Here is a 17,120-nt window from a genome sequence, read left to right as displayed (position 1 = left end):
GCCCAAAGCTAACCCTAACCTTGGCCCAAAGCTAACCCTAACCCTTGCCCAAAGCTAACCCTAACCTTGGCCCAAAGCTAACCCTAACCCTTGCCCAAAGCTAACCCTAACCTTGGCCCAAAGCTAACCCTAACCCTGGCACAAAGCTAACCCTGGCCCAAAGCTAACCCTAACCCTGGCCCAAAGCTAACCCTAACCCTGGCGCGAAGCTAACCCTAACCCTGGCCCAAAGCTAACCCTAACCCTGGCCCAAAGCTAACCCTAACCCTTGCCCGAAGCTAACCCTAACCCTGGCCCAAAGCTAACCCTAACCCTGGCCCAAAGCTAACCCTAACCCTGACCCAAAGCTAACCCAGGCCCAAAGCTAACCCTAACCCTGGCCCAAAGCTAACCCTAACCCTGGCCCAAAGCTAACCCTAACCTTGGCCCAAAGCTAACCCTAACCCTGACCCAAAGCTAACCCAGGCCCAAAGCTAACCCTGGCCCAAAGCTAACCCTAACCCTGGCCCAAAGCTAACCCTAACCTTGGCCCAAAGCTAACCCTAACCCTGGCCCAAAGCTAACCCTAACCCTGGCCCAAAGCTAACCCTAACCTTGGCCCAAAGCTAACCCTAACCCTTGCCCAAAGCTAACCCTAACCTTGGCCCAAAGCTAACCCTAACCCTGGCACAAAGCTAACCCTGGCCCAAAGCTAACCCTAACCCTGGCCCAAAGCTAACCCTAACCCTGGCGCGAAGCTAACCCTAACCCTGGCCCAAAGCTAACCCTAACCCTGGCCCAAAGCTAACCCTAACCCTTGCCCGAAGCTAACCCTAACCCTGGCCCAAAGCTAACCCTAACCCTGGCCCGAAGCTAACCCTAACCCTGGCCCAAAGCTAACCCTAACCCTGGCCCAAAGCTAACCCTAACCCTTGCCCGAAGCTAACCCTAACCCTGGCCCAAAGCTAACCCTAACCCTGGCCCAAAGCTAACCCTAACCCTGACCCAAAGCTAACCCAGGCCCAAAGCTAACCCTGGCCCAAAGCTAACCCTAACCCTGGCCCAAAGCTAACCCTAACCTTGGCCCAAAGCTAACCCTAACCCTGACCCAAAGCTAACCCAGGCCCAAAGCTAACCCTGGCCCAAAGCTAACCCTAACCCTGGCCCAAAGCTAACCCTAACCTTGGCCCAAAGCTAACCCTAACCCTGGCCCAAAGCTAACCCTAACCCTGGCCCAAAGCTAACCCTAACCTTGGCCCAAAGCTAACCCTAACCCTGGCCCAAAGCTAACCCTAACCTTGGCCCAAAGCTAACCCTAACCCTGGCCCAAAGCTAACCCTAACCTTGGCCCAAAGCTAACCCTAACCCTGGCCCAAAGCTAATCCTAACCCTGGCCCAAAGCTAACCCTAACCTTGGCCCAAAGCTAACCCTAACCCTTGCCCAAAGCTAACCCTAACCCTTGCCCAAAGCTAACCCTAACCTTGGCCCAAAGCTAACCTTAACCCTGGCACAAAGCTAACCCTGGCCCAAAGCTAACCCTGGCCCAAAGCTAACCCTAACCCTGGCGCGAAGCTAACCCTAACCCTGGCCCAAAGCTAACCCTAACCCTGGCCCAAAGCTAACCCTAACCCTTGCCCGAAGCTAACCCTAACCCTGGCCCAAAGCTAACCCTAACCCTGGCCCAAAGCTAACCCTAACCCTGGCCCAAAGCTAACCCTGGCCCAAAGCTAACCCTAACCCTGGCCCAAAGCTAACCCTAACCCTGGCCCAAAGCTAACCCTAACCTTGGCCCAAAGCTAACCCTAACCCTGGCCCAAAGCTTACCCTAACCTTGGCCCAAAGCTAACCCTAACCTTGGCCCAAAGCTAACCCTAACCCTGGCCCAAAGCTAACCCTAACCTTGGCCCAAAGCTAACCCTAACCCTTGCCCAAAGCTAACCCTAACCCTTGCCCAAAGCTAACCCTAACCTTGGCCCAAAGCTAACCCTAACCCTGGCACAAAGCTAACCCTGGCCCAAAGCTAACCCTAACCCTGGCCCAAAGCTAACCCTAACCCTGGCGCGAAGCTAACCCTAACCCTGGCCCAAAGCTAACCCTAACCCTGGCCCAAAGCTAACCCTAACCCTTGCCCGAAGCTAACCCTAACCCTGGCCCAAAGCTAACCCTAACCCTGGCCCAAAGCTAACCCTAACCCTGGCCCAAAGCTAACCCTGGCCCAAAGCTAACCCTAACCCTGGCCCAAAGCTAACCCTAACCCTGGCCCAAAGCTAACCCTAACCTTGGCCCAAAGCTAACCCTAACCCTGGCCCAAAGCTAACCCTAACCTTGGCCCAAAGCTAACCCTAACCCTGGCCCAAAGCTAACCCTAACCTTGGCCCAAAGCTAACCCTAACCCTGGCCCAAAGCTAACCCTAACCTTGGCCCAAAGCTAACCCTAACCCTGGCCCAAAGCTAACCCTAACCCTGGCCCAAAGCTAACCCTAACCTTGGCCCAAAGCTAACCCTAACCCTGGCCCAAAGCTAACCCTAACCTTGGCCCAAAGCTAACCCTAACCCTGGCCCAAAGCTAACCCTGGCCCAAAGCTAACCCTAACCCTGGCACAAAGCTAACCCTAACCCTGGCCCAAAGCTAACCCTCGCCCAAAGCTAACCCTAACCTTGGCCCAAAGCTAACCCTAACCCTGGCCCAAAGCTAACCCTGGCCCAAAGCCAACCCTAACCCTGGCACAAAGCTAACCCTCGCCCAAAGCTAACCCTAACCCTGGCCCAAAGCTAACCCTAAGCCTGGCACAAAGCTAACCCTCGCCCAAAGCTAACCCTAACCCTGGCCCAAAGCTAACCCTAAGCCTGGCACAAAGCTAACCCTAACCCTGGCCCAAAGCTAACCCTAACCTTGGCCCAAAGCTAACCCTAACCCTGGCCCAAAGCTAACCCTAACCCTGGCCCAAAGCTAACCCTAACCTTGGCCCAAAGCTAACCCTAACCCTGGCCCAAAGCTAACCCTAACCTTGGCCCAAAGCTAACCCTAACCCTGGCCCAAAGCTAACCCTGGCCCAAAGCTAACCCTAACCCTGGCACAAAGCTAACCCTAACCCTGGCCCAAAGCTAACCCTCGCCCAAAGCTAACCCTAACCTTGGCCCAAAGCTAACCCTAACCCTGGCCCAAAGCTAACCCTGGCCCAAAGCCAACCCTAACCCTGGCACAAAGCTAACCCTCGCCCAAAGCTAACCCTAACCCTGGCCCAAAGCTAACCCTAAGCCTGGCACAAAGCTAACCCTCGCCCAAAGCTAACCCTAACCCTGGCCCAAAGCTAACCCTAAGCCTGGCACAAAGCTAACCCTGGCCCACTTGGCCCGTTTGAAAATGAATCACAGTAAAAGTTACAGAATGAACAGATTTTATGAGAATCAAAGAAACAAATGTTTAAATTACTTTTTAGTTTTAAATTAAAAAAAAAACACGTTTTTATTTTTTTAAGGCAACGAAACATAAATAAACCTTGAACTTTTTCTACTGCAGAGTTTAATGAAGCAAATGGACACGTTGAAACTTCCATATGATTATTCTACATGTTCTTAAATTAACGGAGCCACAGTGATAAATGTGTCACAGTTCATGTTCTGTCAGTACAAAGTCTGTATCCCCCAAAAGCAGCAGTTTGTGAGGTTTCAGGGAGCTTCAGAGGCTTCAGGGAGCTTCAGGGAGCTTCAGAGAGCTTCAGGGAGCTTCAGAGGCTTCAGGGAGCTTCAGAGGCTTCAGAGAGCTTCAGGGAGCTTCAGAGGCTTCAGGGAGCTTCAGAGGCTTCAGGGAGCTTCAGGGAGCTTCAGAGGCTTCAGGGAGCTTCAGGGAGCTTCAGGGAGCTTCAGGGAGCTTCAGAGGCTGAGAAGTGGCTGTGACGGAGCAGTTTCTTGGATTTCGGGTTCTTCTGACGAGCCTGCAGCACAGTCTGGATTGGGAGGGTTTTGCCTTTGCAGTTGTTGCGATTGAAGTCCTAAAATCAGGTCCTTGATTTCCTTGCGCTTGGTCTTCATCCGCTGAGGAGGAAACCAGTCCGACAGGTTCAGAGGAAAATGGAAACTAAGGATGGGATTCTGCAAAAGAGAAAGTCTTGGCTTTAGTTCTGGTTTGACCCATGAAACATTCTGAAGGTGGAGATGTTCTGACCTGGAAGAAGCTCTCCACGTACTGCAGCACGTACACGCCGCAGTCACTGAAGTTGTCCTGCTGAGGAACTCTGGGACTCGAGCCTTTCATCACCTCTTTGTTAAAGCTCCTCCCAGAGCTGCGACGCACCTCCCACTCCACCTCCAGGTACCTGCAACAAGCGCCCAGAGTGAAACAAGCGCACCTCCCACTCCACCTCCAGGTACCTGCAACAAGCGCCCAGAGTGAAACAAGCGCACCTGCCACTCCACCTCCAGGTACCTGCAACAAGCGCCCAGAGTGAAACAAGCGCACCTGCCACTCCACCTCCAGGTACCTGCAACAAGCGCCCAGAGTGAAACAAGCGCACCTGCCACTCCACCTCCAGGTACCTGCAACAAGCGCCCAGAGTGAAACAAGCGCACCTGCCACTCCACCTCCAGGCACCTGCAACAAGCGCCCAGAGTGTGAAACAAGCGCACCTGCCACTCCACCTCCAGGTACCTGCAACAAGCGCCCAGAGTGTGAAACAAGCGCAGCTGGTTGTGTGTGTGTTTGACTCACTCTCGAAGTGTCTTGACGACACTGGACCGAGCTGGACCTCTGAGAGAATCCATGATGAGGATACAAGGCCTGTGAGAAGAGAAGAGCTTTAGTCCTGGTGCGGGCCCCGCGGGCCCCCCGGCCCCCCTGGTACATGTACTCACTGTTTACAGAGCGTTGGTTTTAAGGCTAAATTGGAGGTGTCGTTGGGGGCGTCGACAGCGAGAGCTCCATCTTCACTGCACTCGTCCTGAACAGAAAGATGAAGATGATCATGTGCCCCGCCCCTGTGCCCCGCCCCTGTGCCCCGCCCCTGTGCCCCGCCCCTGTAGAGCAGACCTGACAGGAGCTGTGGTCGTCAGAGAAAGTGAAAGGATCCTCGTCTTTCCCTCGAGAACCGTAACAGACGCTGATCCTGTGAAGTTCACCTGAAACACCAGATCATCATCACAAAGGCTTCAGGAGAACTCCTCCCCCCTACTGTGAAACTCCTCCCTCCTACTGTGAAACTCCTCCCTCCTACTGTGAAACTCCTCCCTCCTACTGTGAAACTCCTCCCTCCTACTGTGAAACTCCTCCCTCCTACTGTGAAACTCCTCCCTCCTACTGTGAAACTCCTCCCTCCTACTGTGAAACTCCTCCCTCCTAGTCTGAAACTCCTCCCTCCTAGTCTGAAACTCCTCCCTCCTAGTCTGAAACTCCTCCCTCCTACTGTGAAACTCCTCCCTCCTACTGTGAAACTCCTCCCTCCTACTGTGAAACTCCTCCCTCCTACTGTGAAACTCCTCCCTCCTACTGTGAAACTCCTCCCTCCTCGTGTGTAAGAGTCCATCATGTCCCTGAGACCAAAAGAAGGAGCGACAGGACTGTGCCTCATAGAGACTATTTCTATTCTGAATGTGACGTTTATTCACCTCAATTCTGTCCAAAAGAACGGAACAAATCCTCCCAAACCAATCCACAAAGACACAAGAGGACATAAGACCATCTTTACACACAATGAGACACACACAAGACGACATAAGACCATCTTTACACACAATGAGACACACAAGAGGACATAAGACCATCTTTACACACAATGACACACACAAGAGGACATAAGACCATCTTTACACACAATGAGACACACACAAGAGGACATAAGACCATCTTTACACACAATGAGACACACACAAGACGACATAAGAGCATCTTTACACACAATGAGACACACACAAGAGGACATAAGACCATCTTTACACACAATGAGACACACAAGAGGACATAAGACCATCTTTACACACAATGAGACACACACAAGACGACATAAGACCATCTTTACACACAATGAGACACACAAGAGGACATAAGAGCATCTTTACACACAATGAGACACACACAAGACGACATAAGACCATCTTTACAGTTGGATTTATTAAATATGTTTTCTGAACTAATGAAATAATGTATTATGCTTTTTACCTTTGCCCTAGAAAACAGGCGTGTGCTGTTGTCAATCAGGGGAGGGGCCAAAAGGGAAGACCTCATGTGAGTTGGGGTCTAATAACGTCAGCTCTCGCTGAGGAGGAGGAGCAGGTATGTTCCTGTATAAGGCAGGGGCCCGAGGGGCCCGAGGGGCCCGAGATGCCTCTGCTGAAAGTCTTCAACAGTTTAATGTGATTATTCACCAGTGTCTTGTGTCTTGTCAGAACTGTTTTGGACCCCAGTCCCTTAGAGCAGTTCAGACCATATGTGATGAAGAGCCCTAAAGGCCGGAACATGTCGGCCTCAGTGAAACTGAGATAAAGCGGAATTATTATATATATATTTTTTCAAATGTGTGATTTCTCATGAATACATTTGTATCATGTACATATCACCATTTCCTATTGCACTACATCACTTTATATATTCTATATTTCATGGACATGTCATGCCCTTTAGTGCTCAGAGTTCAATGTGTGTGTTGCACCCACTGATACTGATACTGATACTGATACTGATACTGATACTGATACTGATACTGATTCTGATTCTGATTCTGATACTGATACTGATACTGATACTGATTCTGATTCTGATACTGATACTGATACTGATACTGATACTGATACTGATACTGATACTGATTCTTGGATTATAAAAGGCCCTGAAGAGCATCAAAGTATTTCCATTTTAATATAGTAACTTCTAATTCTGATTCAAGTCCAGTTCACATCAAGAACACTCCTCTTGAGTCTTTAGTGACAGCTGTACAGGGAGGTGCTGTCAGTGTGACAGGGGGAGGTGCTGTCAGTGTGACAGGGGGAGGTGCTGTCAGTGTGACAGGGGGAGGTGCTGTCAGTGTGACAGGGGGAGGTGCTGTGACAGGGGGAGGTGCTGTGACAGGGGGAGGTGCTGTCAGTGTGACAGGGGGAGGTGCTGTGACAGGGGGAGGTGCTGTCAGTGTGACAGGGGGAGGTGCTGTGACAGGGGGAGGTGCTGTCAGTGTGACAGGGGGAGGTGCTGTGACAGGGGGAGGTGCTGTCAGTGTGACAGGGGGAGGTGCTGTCAGTGTGACAGGGGGAGGTGCTGTGACAGGGGGAGGTGCTGTCAGTGTGACAGGGGGAGGTGCTGTGACAGGGGGAGGTGCTGTCAGTGTGACAGGGGGAGGTGCTGTGACAGGGGGAGGTGCTGTGACAGGGGGAGGTGCTGTGACAGGGGGAGGTGCTGTCAGTGTGACGGGGGAGGTGCTGTGACAGGGGGAGGTGCTGTGACAGGGGGAGGTGCTGTGACAGGGGGAGGTGCTGTGACAGGGGGAGGTGCTGTCAGTGTGACAGAGGGAGGTGCTGTGACAGGGGGAGGTGCTGTCAGTGTGACAGGGGGAGGTGCTGTCAGTGTGACAGGGGGAGGTGCTGTGACAGGGGGAGGTGCTGTCAGTGTGACAGGGGGAGGTGCTGTGACAGGGGGAGGTGCTGTCAGTGTGACAGGGGGAGGTGCTGTGACAGGGGGAGGTGCTGTCAGTGTGACAGGGGGAGGTGCTGTGAGAGGGGGAGGTGCTGTCAGTGTGACAGGGGGAGGTGCTGTGACAGGGGGAGGTGCTGTCAGTGTGACAGGGGGAGGTGCTGTGACAGGGGGAGGTGCTGTCAGTGTGACAGGGGGAGGTGCTGTGACAGGGGGAGGTGCTGTGACAGGGGGAGGTGCTGTCAGTGTGACAGGGGGAGGTGCTGTGACAGGGGGAGGTGCTGTCAGTGTGACAGGGGGAGGTGCTGTGACAGGGGGAGGTGCTGTCAGTGTGACAGGGGGAGGTGCTGTGACAGGGGGAGGTGCTGTCAGTGTGACAGGGGGAGGTGCTGTGACAGGGGGAGGTGCTGTCAGTGTGACAGGGGGAGGTGCTGTGACAGGGGGAGGTGCTGTCAGTGTGACAGGGGGAGGTGCTGTGACAGGGGGAGGTGCTGTCAGTGTGACAGGGGGAGGTGCTGTGACAGGGGGAGGTGCTGTCAGTGTGACAGGGGGAGGTGCTGTGACAGGGGGAGGTGCTGTGACAGGGGGAGGTGCTGTGACAGGGGGAGGTGCTGTGACAGGGGGAGGTGCTGTGACAGGGGGAGGTGCTGTGACAGGGGGAGGTGCTGTCAGTGTGACAGGGGGAGGTGCTGTGACAGGGGGAGGTGCTGTGACAGGGGGAGGTGCTGTGACAGGGGGAGGTGCTGTGACAGGGGGAGGTGCTGTGACAGGGGGAGGTGCTGTGACAGGGGGAGGTGCTGTGACAGGGGGAGGTGCTGTGACAGGGGGAGGTGCTGTCAGTGTGACAGGGGGAGGTGCTGTCAGTGTGACAGGGGGAGGTGCTGTGACAGGGGGAGGTGCTGTGACAGGGGGAGGTGCTGTGACAGGGGGAGGTGCTGTGACAGGGGGAGGTGCTGTGACAGGGGGAGGTGCTGTGACAGGGGGAAGTGCTGTCAGTGTGACAGGGGGAGGTGCTGTGACAGGGGGAGGTGCTGTCAGTGTGACAGGGGGAGGTGCTGTGACAGGGGGAGGTGCTGTCAGTGTGACAGGGGGAGGTGCTGTGACAGGGGGAGGTGCTGTCAGTGTGACAGGGGGAGGTGCTGTGACAGGGGGAGGTGCTGTCAGTGTGACAGGGGGAGGTGCTGTGACAGGGGGAGGTGCTGTGACAGGGGGAGGTGCTGTGACAGGGGGAGGTGCTGTGACAGGGGGAGGTGCTGTGACAGGGGGAGGTGCTGTGACAGGGGGAGGTGCTGTCAGTGTGACAGGGGGAGGTGCTGTGACAGGGGGAGGTGCTGTCAGTGTGACAGGGGGAGGTGCTGTGACAGGGGGAGGTGCTGTGACAGGGGGAGGTGCTGTCAGTGTGACAGGGGGAGGTGCTGTGACAGGGGGAGGTGCTGTCAGTGTGACAGGGGGAGGTGCTGTCAGTGTGACAGGGGGAGGTGCTGTGACAGGGGGAGGTGCTGTCAGTGTGACAGGGGGAGGTGCTGTGACAGGGGGAGGTGCTGTCAGTGTGACAGGGGGAGGTGCTGTGACAGGGGGAGGTGCTGTCAGTGTGACAGGGGGAGGTGCTGTGACAGGGGGAGGTGCTGTCAGTGTGACAGGGGGAGGTGCTGTGACAGGGGGAGGTGCTGTCAGTGTGACAGGGGGAGGTGCTGTGACAGGGGGAGGTGCTGTCAGTGTGACAGGGGGAGGTGCTGTGACAGGGGGAGGTGCTGTGACAGGGGGAGGTGCTGTGACAGGGGGAGGTGCTGTCAGTGTGACAGGGGGAGGTGCTGTGACAGGGGGAGGTGCTGTCAGTGTGACAGGGGGAGGTGCTGTGACAGGGGGAGGTGCTGTCAGTGTGACAGGGGGAGGTGCTGTGACAGGGGGAGGTGCTGTGACAGGGGGAGGTGCTGTGACAGGGGGAGGTGCTGTGACAGGGGGAGGTGCTGTGACAGGGGGAGGTGCTGTGACAGGGGGAGGTGCTGTGACAGGGGGAGGTGCTGTGACAGGGGGAGGTGCTGTGACAGGGGGAGGTGCTGTGACAGGGGGAGGTGCTGTGACAGGGGGAGGTGCTGTGACAGGGGGAGGTGCTGTGACAGGGGGAGGTGCTGTGACAGGGGGAGGTGCTGTGACAGGGGGAGGTGCTGTGACAGGGGGAGGTGCTGTGACAGGGGGAGGTGCTGTGACAGGGGGAGGTGCTGTGACAGGGGGAGGTGCTGTGACAGGGGGAGGTGCTGTGACAGGGGGAGGTGCTGTGACAGGGGGAGGTGCTGTGACAGGGGGATGTGCTGTGACAGGGGGATGTGCTGTGACAGGGGGATGTGCTGTGACAGGGGGAGGTGCTGTGACAGGGGGAGGTGCTGTGACAGGGGGAGGTGCTGTGACAGGGGGAGGTGCTGTGACAGGGGGAGGTGCTGTGACAGGGGGAGGTGCTGTGACAGGGGGAGGTGCTGTGACAGGGGGAGGTGCTGTGACAGGGGGAGGTGCTGTGACAGGGGGAGGTGCTGTGACAGGGGGAGGTGCTGTGACAGGGGGAGGTGCTGTGACAGGGGGAGGTGCTGTGACAGGGGGAGGTGCTGTGACAGGGGGAGGTGCTGTGACAGGGGGAGGTGCTGTGACAGGGGGAGGTGCTGTGACAGGGGGAGGTGCTGTGACAGGGGGAGGTGCTGTGACAGGGGGAGGTGCTGTGACAGGGGGAGGTGCTGTGACAGGGGGAGGTGCTGTGACAGGGGGAGGTGCTGTGACAGGGGGAGGTGCTGTGACAGGGGGAGGTGCTGTGACAGGGGGAGGTGCTGTGACAGGGGGAGGTGCTGTGACAGGGGGAGGTGCTGTGACAGGGGGAGGTGCTGTGACAGGGGGAGGTGCTGTGACAGGGGGAGGTGCTGTGACAGGGGGAGGTGCTGTGACAGGGGGAGGTGCTGTGACAGGGGGAGGTGCTGTGACAGGGGGAGGTGCTGTGACAGGGGGAGGTGCTGTGACAGGGGGAGGTGCTGTGACAGGGGGAGGTGCTGTGACAGGGGGAGGTGCTGTCAGTGTGACAGGGGGAGGTGCTGTGACAGGGGGAGGTGCTGTCAGTGTGACAGGGGGAGGTGCTGTGACAGGGGGAGGTGCTGTCAGTGTGACAGGGGGAGGTGCTGTGACAGGGGGAGGTGCTGTCAGTGTGACAGGGGGAGGTGCTGTGACAGGGGGAGGTGCTGTGACAGGGGGAGGTGCTGTCAGTGTGACAGGGGGAGGTGCTGTGACAGGGGGAGGTGCTGTCAGTGTGACAGGGGGAGGTGCTGTGACAGGGGGAGGTGCTGTCAGTGTGACAGGGGGAGGTGCTGTGACAGGGGGAGGTGCTGTCAGTGTGACAGGGGGAGGTGCTGTGACAGGGGGAGGTGCTGTGACAGGGGGAGGTGCTGTGACAGGGGGAGGTGCTGTGACAGGGGGAGGTGCTGTGACAGGGGGAGGTGCTGTGACAGGGGGAGGTGCTGTCAGTGTGACAGGGGGAGGTGCTGTGACAGGGGGAGGTGCTGTGACAGGGGGAGGTGCTGTGACAGGGGGAGGTGCTGTGACAGGGGGAGGTGCTGTGACAGGGGGAGGTGCTGTGACAGGGGGAGGTGCTGTGACAGGGGGAGGTGCTGTGACAGGGGGAGGTGCTGTGACAGGGGGAGGTGCTGTGACAGGGGGAGGTGCTGTGACAGGGGGAGGTGCTGTGACAGGGGGAGGTGCTGTGACAGGGGGAGGTGCTGTGACAGGGGGAGGTGCTGTGACAGGGGGAGGTGCTGTGACAGGGGGAGGTGCTGTGACAGGGGGAGGTGCTGTGACAGGGGGAGGTGCTGTGACAGGGGGAGGTGCTGTGACAGGGGGAGGTGCTGTGACAGGGGGAGGTGCTGTGACAGGGGGAGGTGCTGTGACAGGGGGAGGTGCTGTGACAGGGGGAGGTGCTGTGACAGGGGGAGGTGCTGTGACAGGGGGAGGTGCTGTCAGTGTGACAGGGGGAGGTGCTGTGACGGGGGAGGTGCTGTCAGTGTGACAGGGGGAGGTGCTGTGACAGGGGGAGGTGCTGTGACAGGGGGAGGTGCTGTCAGTGTGACAGGGGGAGGTGCTGTGACAGGGGGAGGTGCTGTGACAGGGGGAGGTGCTGTGACAGGGGGAGGTGCTGTGACAGGGGGAGGTGCTGTGACAGGGGGAGGTGCTGTGACAGGGGGAGGTGCTGTCAGTGTGACAGGGGGAGGTGCTGTCAGTGTGACAGGGGGAGGTGCTGTCAGTGTGACAGGGGGAGGTAGTGTGACAGGGGGAGGTGCTGTGACAGGGGGAGGTGCTGTGACAGGGGGAGGTGCTGTGACAGGGGGAGGTGCTGTCAGTGTGACAGGGGGAGGTGCTGTGACAGGGGGAGGTGCTGTCAGTGTGACAGGGGGAGGTGCTGTGACAGGGGGAGGTGCTGTGACAGGGGGAGGTGCTGTGACAGGGGGAGGTGCTGTGACAGGGGGAGGTGCTGTGACAGGGGGAGGTGCTGTGACAGGGGGAGGTGCTGTGACAGGGGGAGGTGCTGTGACAGGGGGAGGTGCTGTGACAGGGGGAGGTGCTGTGACAGGGGGAGGTGCTGTGACAGGGGGAGGTGCTGTGACAGGGGGAGGTGCTGTGACAGGGGGAGGTGCTGTGACAGGGGGAGGTGCTGTCAGTGTGACAGGGGGAGGTGCTGTGACAGGGGGAGGTGCTGTCAGTGTGACAGGGGGAGGTGCTGTGACAGGGGGAGGTGCTGTCAGTGTGACAGGGGGAGGTGCTGTGACAGGGGGAGGTGCTGTCAGTGTGACAGGGGGAGGTGCTGTGACAGGGGGAGGTGCTGTGACAGGGGGAGGTGCTGTGACAGGGGGAGGTGCTGTGACAGGGGGAGGTGCTGTGACAGGGGGAGGTGCTGTGACAGGGGGAGGTGCTGTGACAGGGGGAGGTGCTGTCAGTGTGACAGGGGGAGGTGCTGTGACAGGGGGAGGTGCTGTCAGTGTGACAGGGGGAGGTGCTGTGACAGGGGGAGGTGCTGTCAGTGTGACAGGGGGAGGTGCTGTGACAGGGGGAGGTGCTGTGACAGGGGGAGGTGCTGTGACAGGGGGAGGTGCTGTGACAGGGGGAGGTGCTGTGACAGGGGGAGGTGCTGTGACAGGGGGAGGTGCTGTGACAGGGGGAGGTGCTGTGACAGGGGGAGGTGCTGTCAGTGTGACAGGGGGAGGTGCTGTGACAGGGGGAGGTGCTGTCAGTGTGACAGGGGGAGGTGCTGTGACAGGGGGAGGTGCTGTGACAGGGGGAGGTGCTGTCAGTGTGACAGGGGGAGGTGCTGTGACAGGGGGAGGTGCTGTGACAGGGGGAGGTGCTGTGACAGGGGGAGGTGCTGTGACAGGGGGAGGTGCTGTGACAGGGGGAGGTGCTGTGACAGGGGGAGGTGCTGTGACAGGGGGAGGTGCTGTGACAGGGGGAGGTGCTGTGACAGGGGGAGGTGCTGTGACAGGGGGAGGTGCTGTGACAGGGGGAGGTGCTGTGACAGGGGGAGGTGCTGTGACAGGGGGAGGTGCTGTGACAGGGGGAGGTGCTGTGACAGGGGGAGGTGCTGTGACAGGGGGAGGTGCTGTGACAGGGGGAGGTGCTGTGACAGGGGGAGGTGCTGTGACAGGGGGAGGTGCTGTGACAGGGGGAGGTGCTGTGACAGGGGGAGGTGCTGTGACAGGGGGAGGTGCTGTGACAGGGGGAGGTGCTGTGACAGGGGGAGGTGCTGTGACAGGGGGAGGTGCTGTGACAGGGGGAGGTGCTGTGACAGGGGGAGGTGCTGTGACAGGGGGAGGTGCTGTGACAGGGGGAGGTGCTGTGACAGGGGGAGGTGCTGTGACAGGGGGAGGTGCTGTGACAGGGGGAGGTGCTGTGACAGGGGGAGGTGCTGTGACAGGGGGAGGTGCTGTGACAGGGGGAGGTGCTGTGACAGGGGGAGGTGCTGTGACAGGGGGAGGTGCTGTGACAGGGGGAGGTGCTGTGACAGGGGGAGGTGCTGTGACAGGGGGAGGTGCTGTGACAGGGGGAGGTGCTGTGACAGGGGGAGGTGCTGTGACAGGGGGAGGTGCTGTGACAGGGGGAGGTGCTGTGACAGGGGGAGGTGCTGTGACAGGGGGAGGTGCTGTGACAGGGGGAGGTGCTGTGACAGGGGGAGGTGCTGTGACAGGGGGAGGTGCTGTGACAGGGGGAGGTGCTGTCAGTGTGACAGGGGGAGGTGCTGTGACAGGGGGAGGTGCTGTGACAGGGGGAGGTGCTGTGACAGGGGGAGGTGCTGTGACAGGGGGAGGTGCTGTCAGTGTGACAGGGGGAGGTGCTGTCAGTGTGACAGGGGGAGGTGCTGTGACAGGGGGAGGTGCTGTGACAGGGGGAGGTGCTGTGACAGGGGGAGGTGCTGTGACAGGGGGAGGTGCTGTGACAGGGGGAGGTGCTGTGACAGGGGGAGGTGCTGTGACAGGGGGAGGTGCTGTGACAGGGGGAGGTGCTGTGACAGGGGGAGGTGCTGTCAGTGTGATCTATTCTCTCTCCGGATAATTGAACTTATTGTTTCTTTGTCTCTTCTTCTCTCTGTGAATATTAATGATCGGGTTTGTGCAGATTTAGATCCATCATTTACACAATGAGACAAACACAACTAAACAAAGATGGAAGAATAAGTCTGGACGAGGAGAAGGAGAAGATTCTGTAACTGGACTTATTTATTTAAAGTGATAAACACATTTCCAAAACCAGGTCTCAGAAGTCGCAGGAAGTCACTGAAGTCTCAGGAAGTCAATGAAGTCACAGGAAGTCGCAGGAAGTCAATGAAGTCACAGGAAGTCGCAGGAAGTCAATGAAGTCACAGGAAGTCGCAGTAAGTCGCAGGAAGTCACAAGAAGTCGCAGGAAGTCACAAGAAGTCGCAGGAAGTCACTGAAGTCACAAGAAGTCACAAGAAGTCACTGAAGTCTCAAGAAGTCACTGAAGTCTCAAGTCACAAGAAGACACAAGAAGTCACAAGAAGTCACAGGAAGTCACAGGAAGTCACAAGAAGTCACAGGAAGTCACTGAAGTCACAAGAAGTCACAAGAAGTCACTGAAGTCTCAAGAAGTCTCAAGAAGTCACTGAAGTCTCAAGTCACAAGAAGACACAAGAAGTCACAAGAAGTCACAGGAAGTCACAGGAAGTCACAGGAAGTCACAAGAAGTCACAGGAAGTCACAGGAAGTCACTGAAGTCACAAGAAGTCACAAGAAGTCACTGAAGTCTCAAGAAGTCTCAAGAAGTCACTGAAGTCTCAAGTCACAAGAAGACACAAGAAGTCACAAGAAGTCACAGGAAGTCACAGGAAGTCACAAGAAGTCACAGGAAGTCACAGGAAGTCACAAGAAGTCACAGGAAGTCACAGGAAGTCACTGAAGTCACAAGAAGTCTCAAGAAGTCACTGAAGTCTCAAGAAGTCACAAGAAGACACAAGAAGTCACAAGAAGTCACAGGAAGTCACAGGAAGTCACAAGAAGTCACAGGAAGTCACAAGAAGTCACAGGAAGTCACAAGAAGTCACAGGAAGTCAAAAGTAGTCACAGGAAGTCACAGGAAGTTACAGGAAGTCACAGGAAGTCACTGAAGTCTCAAGAAGTCACTGAAGTCACAGGAAGTCAATGAAGTCACTGAAGTCACAGGAAGTCACAGAAGTCACTGAAGTCTCAAGAAGTCACTGAAGTCACAGGAAGTCAATGAAGTCACTGAAGTCACAGGAAGTCACAGAAGTCACTGAAGTCTCAAGAAGTCACTGAAGTCACAGGAAGTCAATGAAGTCACTGAAGTCACAGGAAGTCACAGAAGTCACTGAAGTCACAAGAAGTCACAGGAAGTCACAAGAAGTCACAGGAAGTCACAGGAAGTTACAGGAAGTCACTGAAGTCACAAGAAGTCACTGGAAGTCACAGGAAGTCACAGGAAATCACAAGAAGTCACTGAAGTCACAAGAAGTCACAGGAAGTCACAGAAGTCACAGGAAGTCACAAGAAGTCACAGGAAGTCACAAGAAGTCACAAGAAGTCACAGAAGTCACAAGAAGTCACAGGAAGTCACAAGAAGACACAAGAAGTCACAGGAAGTCACAAGAAGTCACAGAAGTCACAAGAAGACACAGAAGTCACAAGAAGACACAAGAAGACACAAGAAGTCACAAGAAGTCACAGGAAGTCACAAGAAGTCACAGGAAGTCACAGGAAGTCACAGGAAGTCACAAGAAGACACAAGAAGTCACAAGAAGTCACAAGAAGTCACAGAAGTCACAAGAAGTCACAAGAAGACACAAGAAGTCACAGGAAGTCACAAGAAGTCACAGAAGTCACAAGACACAGAAGTCACAAGAAGACACAAGAAGACACAAGAAGTCACAAGAAGTCACAAGAAGTCACAAGAAGTCACAGGAAGTCACAGGAAGTCACAGGAAGTCACAAGAAGACACAAGAAGTCACAAGAAGTCACTGAAGTCACAAGAAGTCACAGGAAGTCACAGAGGTCTCAGAAGTCACAGAGGTCTGACGCTCATTAACGTTTGTAGCTGTTTAACTCAGAAACAGAAACACGTCCGCTCCAAGTCTCAAGTCAAAGTCGTGCCTTTAAAGGACAGAAACAGGAGTGGGACTCACTGGTGAAGCTCTGTTCCGGCACATTCTCCTGGTTCTCGTCCTGGATCTCGTCCTGGATCTCCTCATCCTGGCTCTCCTCTTGGGTCTCCTCTTGGGTCTCCTCTTGGGTCTCCTCTTGGGTCTCCTCTTGGGTCTCCTCTTGGGTCTCCTCTTGGGTCTCCTCTTGGGTCTCCTCTTGGGTCTTCTCTTGAGTCTTCTCTTGGGTCTCCTCTCCGTCCGTCCCCCGGGTCTCGTCCGGCTCGGGGGACGGACAGGGCGACAGCGGGCGACAGTGGTCAGGGATGGGCTCCTCCGTTTGGGGCTGGAGAATTGGACTCTGGCCCTGGAACTGAGGGTTTGGCTCCAGCAGAGGGCGCTCCAGGCCAGGGAAGCAGATGACAGCCAGGTACCAGTGAGCCCTAAGAAGAAGAGTCAGGACTGTGGCAAAGACCTAAAGCAGGACTAACTGTGGCAAAGACCTAAAGCAGGACTAACTGTGGCAAAGACCTAAAGCAGGACTAACTGTGGCAAAGACCTAAAGCAGGACTAAAGCAGGACTAAAGCGGGTCTAAAGCAGGTCTAAAGCAGGACTAAAGCAGGACTAAAGCAGGACTAAAGCAGGTCTAAAGCAGGACTAAAGCAGGACTAAAGCAGGACTAAAGCAGGTCTAAAGCAGGACTAAAGCAGGACTAAAGCAGGACTAAAGCGGGTCTAAAGCAGGTCTAAAGCAGGTCTAAAGCAGGACTAAAGCAGGACTAAAGCAGGACTAAAGCAGGACTAAAGCAGGTCTAAACCAGGTTTAAAGCAGGACTAAAGCAGGTCTAAAGCAGGACTAAAGCAGGTCTAAAGCAGGACTAAAGCAGGACTAAAGCGGG

The 17,120-nt window shown here is 56.3% G+C and overlaps 1 protein-coding gene across 1 annotated transcript in view; it reads right to left on the bottom strand.

The window, feature by feature from the left end:
- Positions 1-3,837: 3,837 nt before the first annotated feature.
- The window catches only part of LOC140380584 (sentrin-specific protease 6-like), a 60,422-nt gene continuing 47,139 nt past the window's right edge, over positions 3,838-17,120 (bottom strand). The window contains exons 18-23 of the mRNA XM_072464451.1: positions 16,267-16,664; positions 5,007-5,095; positions 4,832-4,917; positions 4,689-4,757; positions 4,146-4,296; positions 3,838-4,072 (exon numbers count right to left, since the gene is read on the bottom strand). Of these exons, the coding sequence (XP_072320552.1) occupies positions 3,854-4,072; positions 4,146-4,296; positions 4,689-4,757; positions 4,832-4,917; positions 5,007-5,095; positions 16,267-16,664 (1,012 nt within the window). The 3' untranslated portion in view covers positions 3,838-3,853. The remainder of the gene's footprint in view (positions 4,073-4,145; positions 4,297-4,688; positions 4,758-4,831; positions 4,918-5,006; positions 5,096-16,266; positions 16,665-17,120) is intronic.

Source organism: Eucyclogobius newberryi, unplaced genomic scaffold (genome assembly GCF_026437365.1).
Source record: "Eucyclogobius newberryi isolate DKJ021-1_F unplaced genomic scaffold, fEucNew1.0.hap1 SCAF_49, whole genome shotgun sequence".
Taxonomy (NCBI): Eukaryota; Metazoa; Chordata; class Actinopteri; order Gobiiformes; family Gobiidae; genus Eucyclogobius; species Eucyclogobius newberryi.
This window is presented reverse-complemented; position numbering and strand designations above follow the sequence as displayed.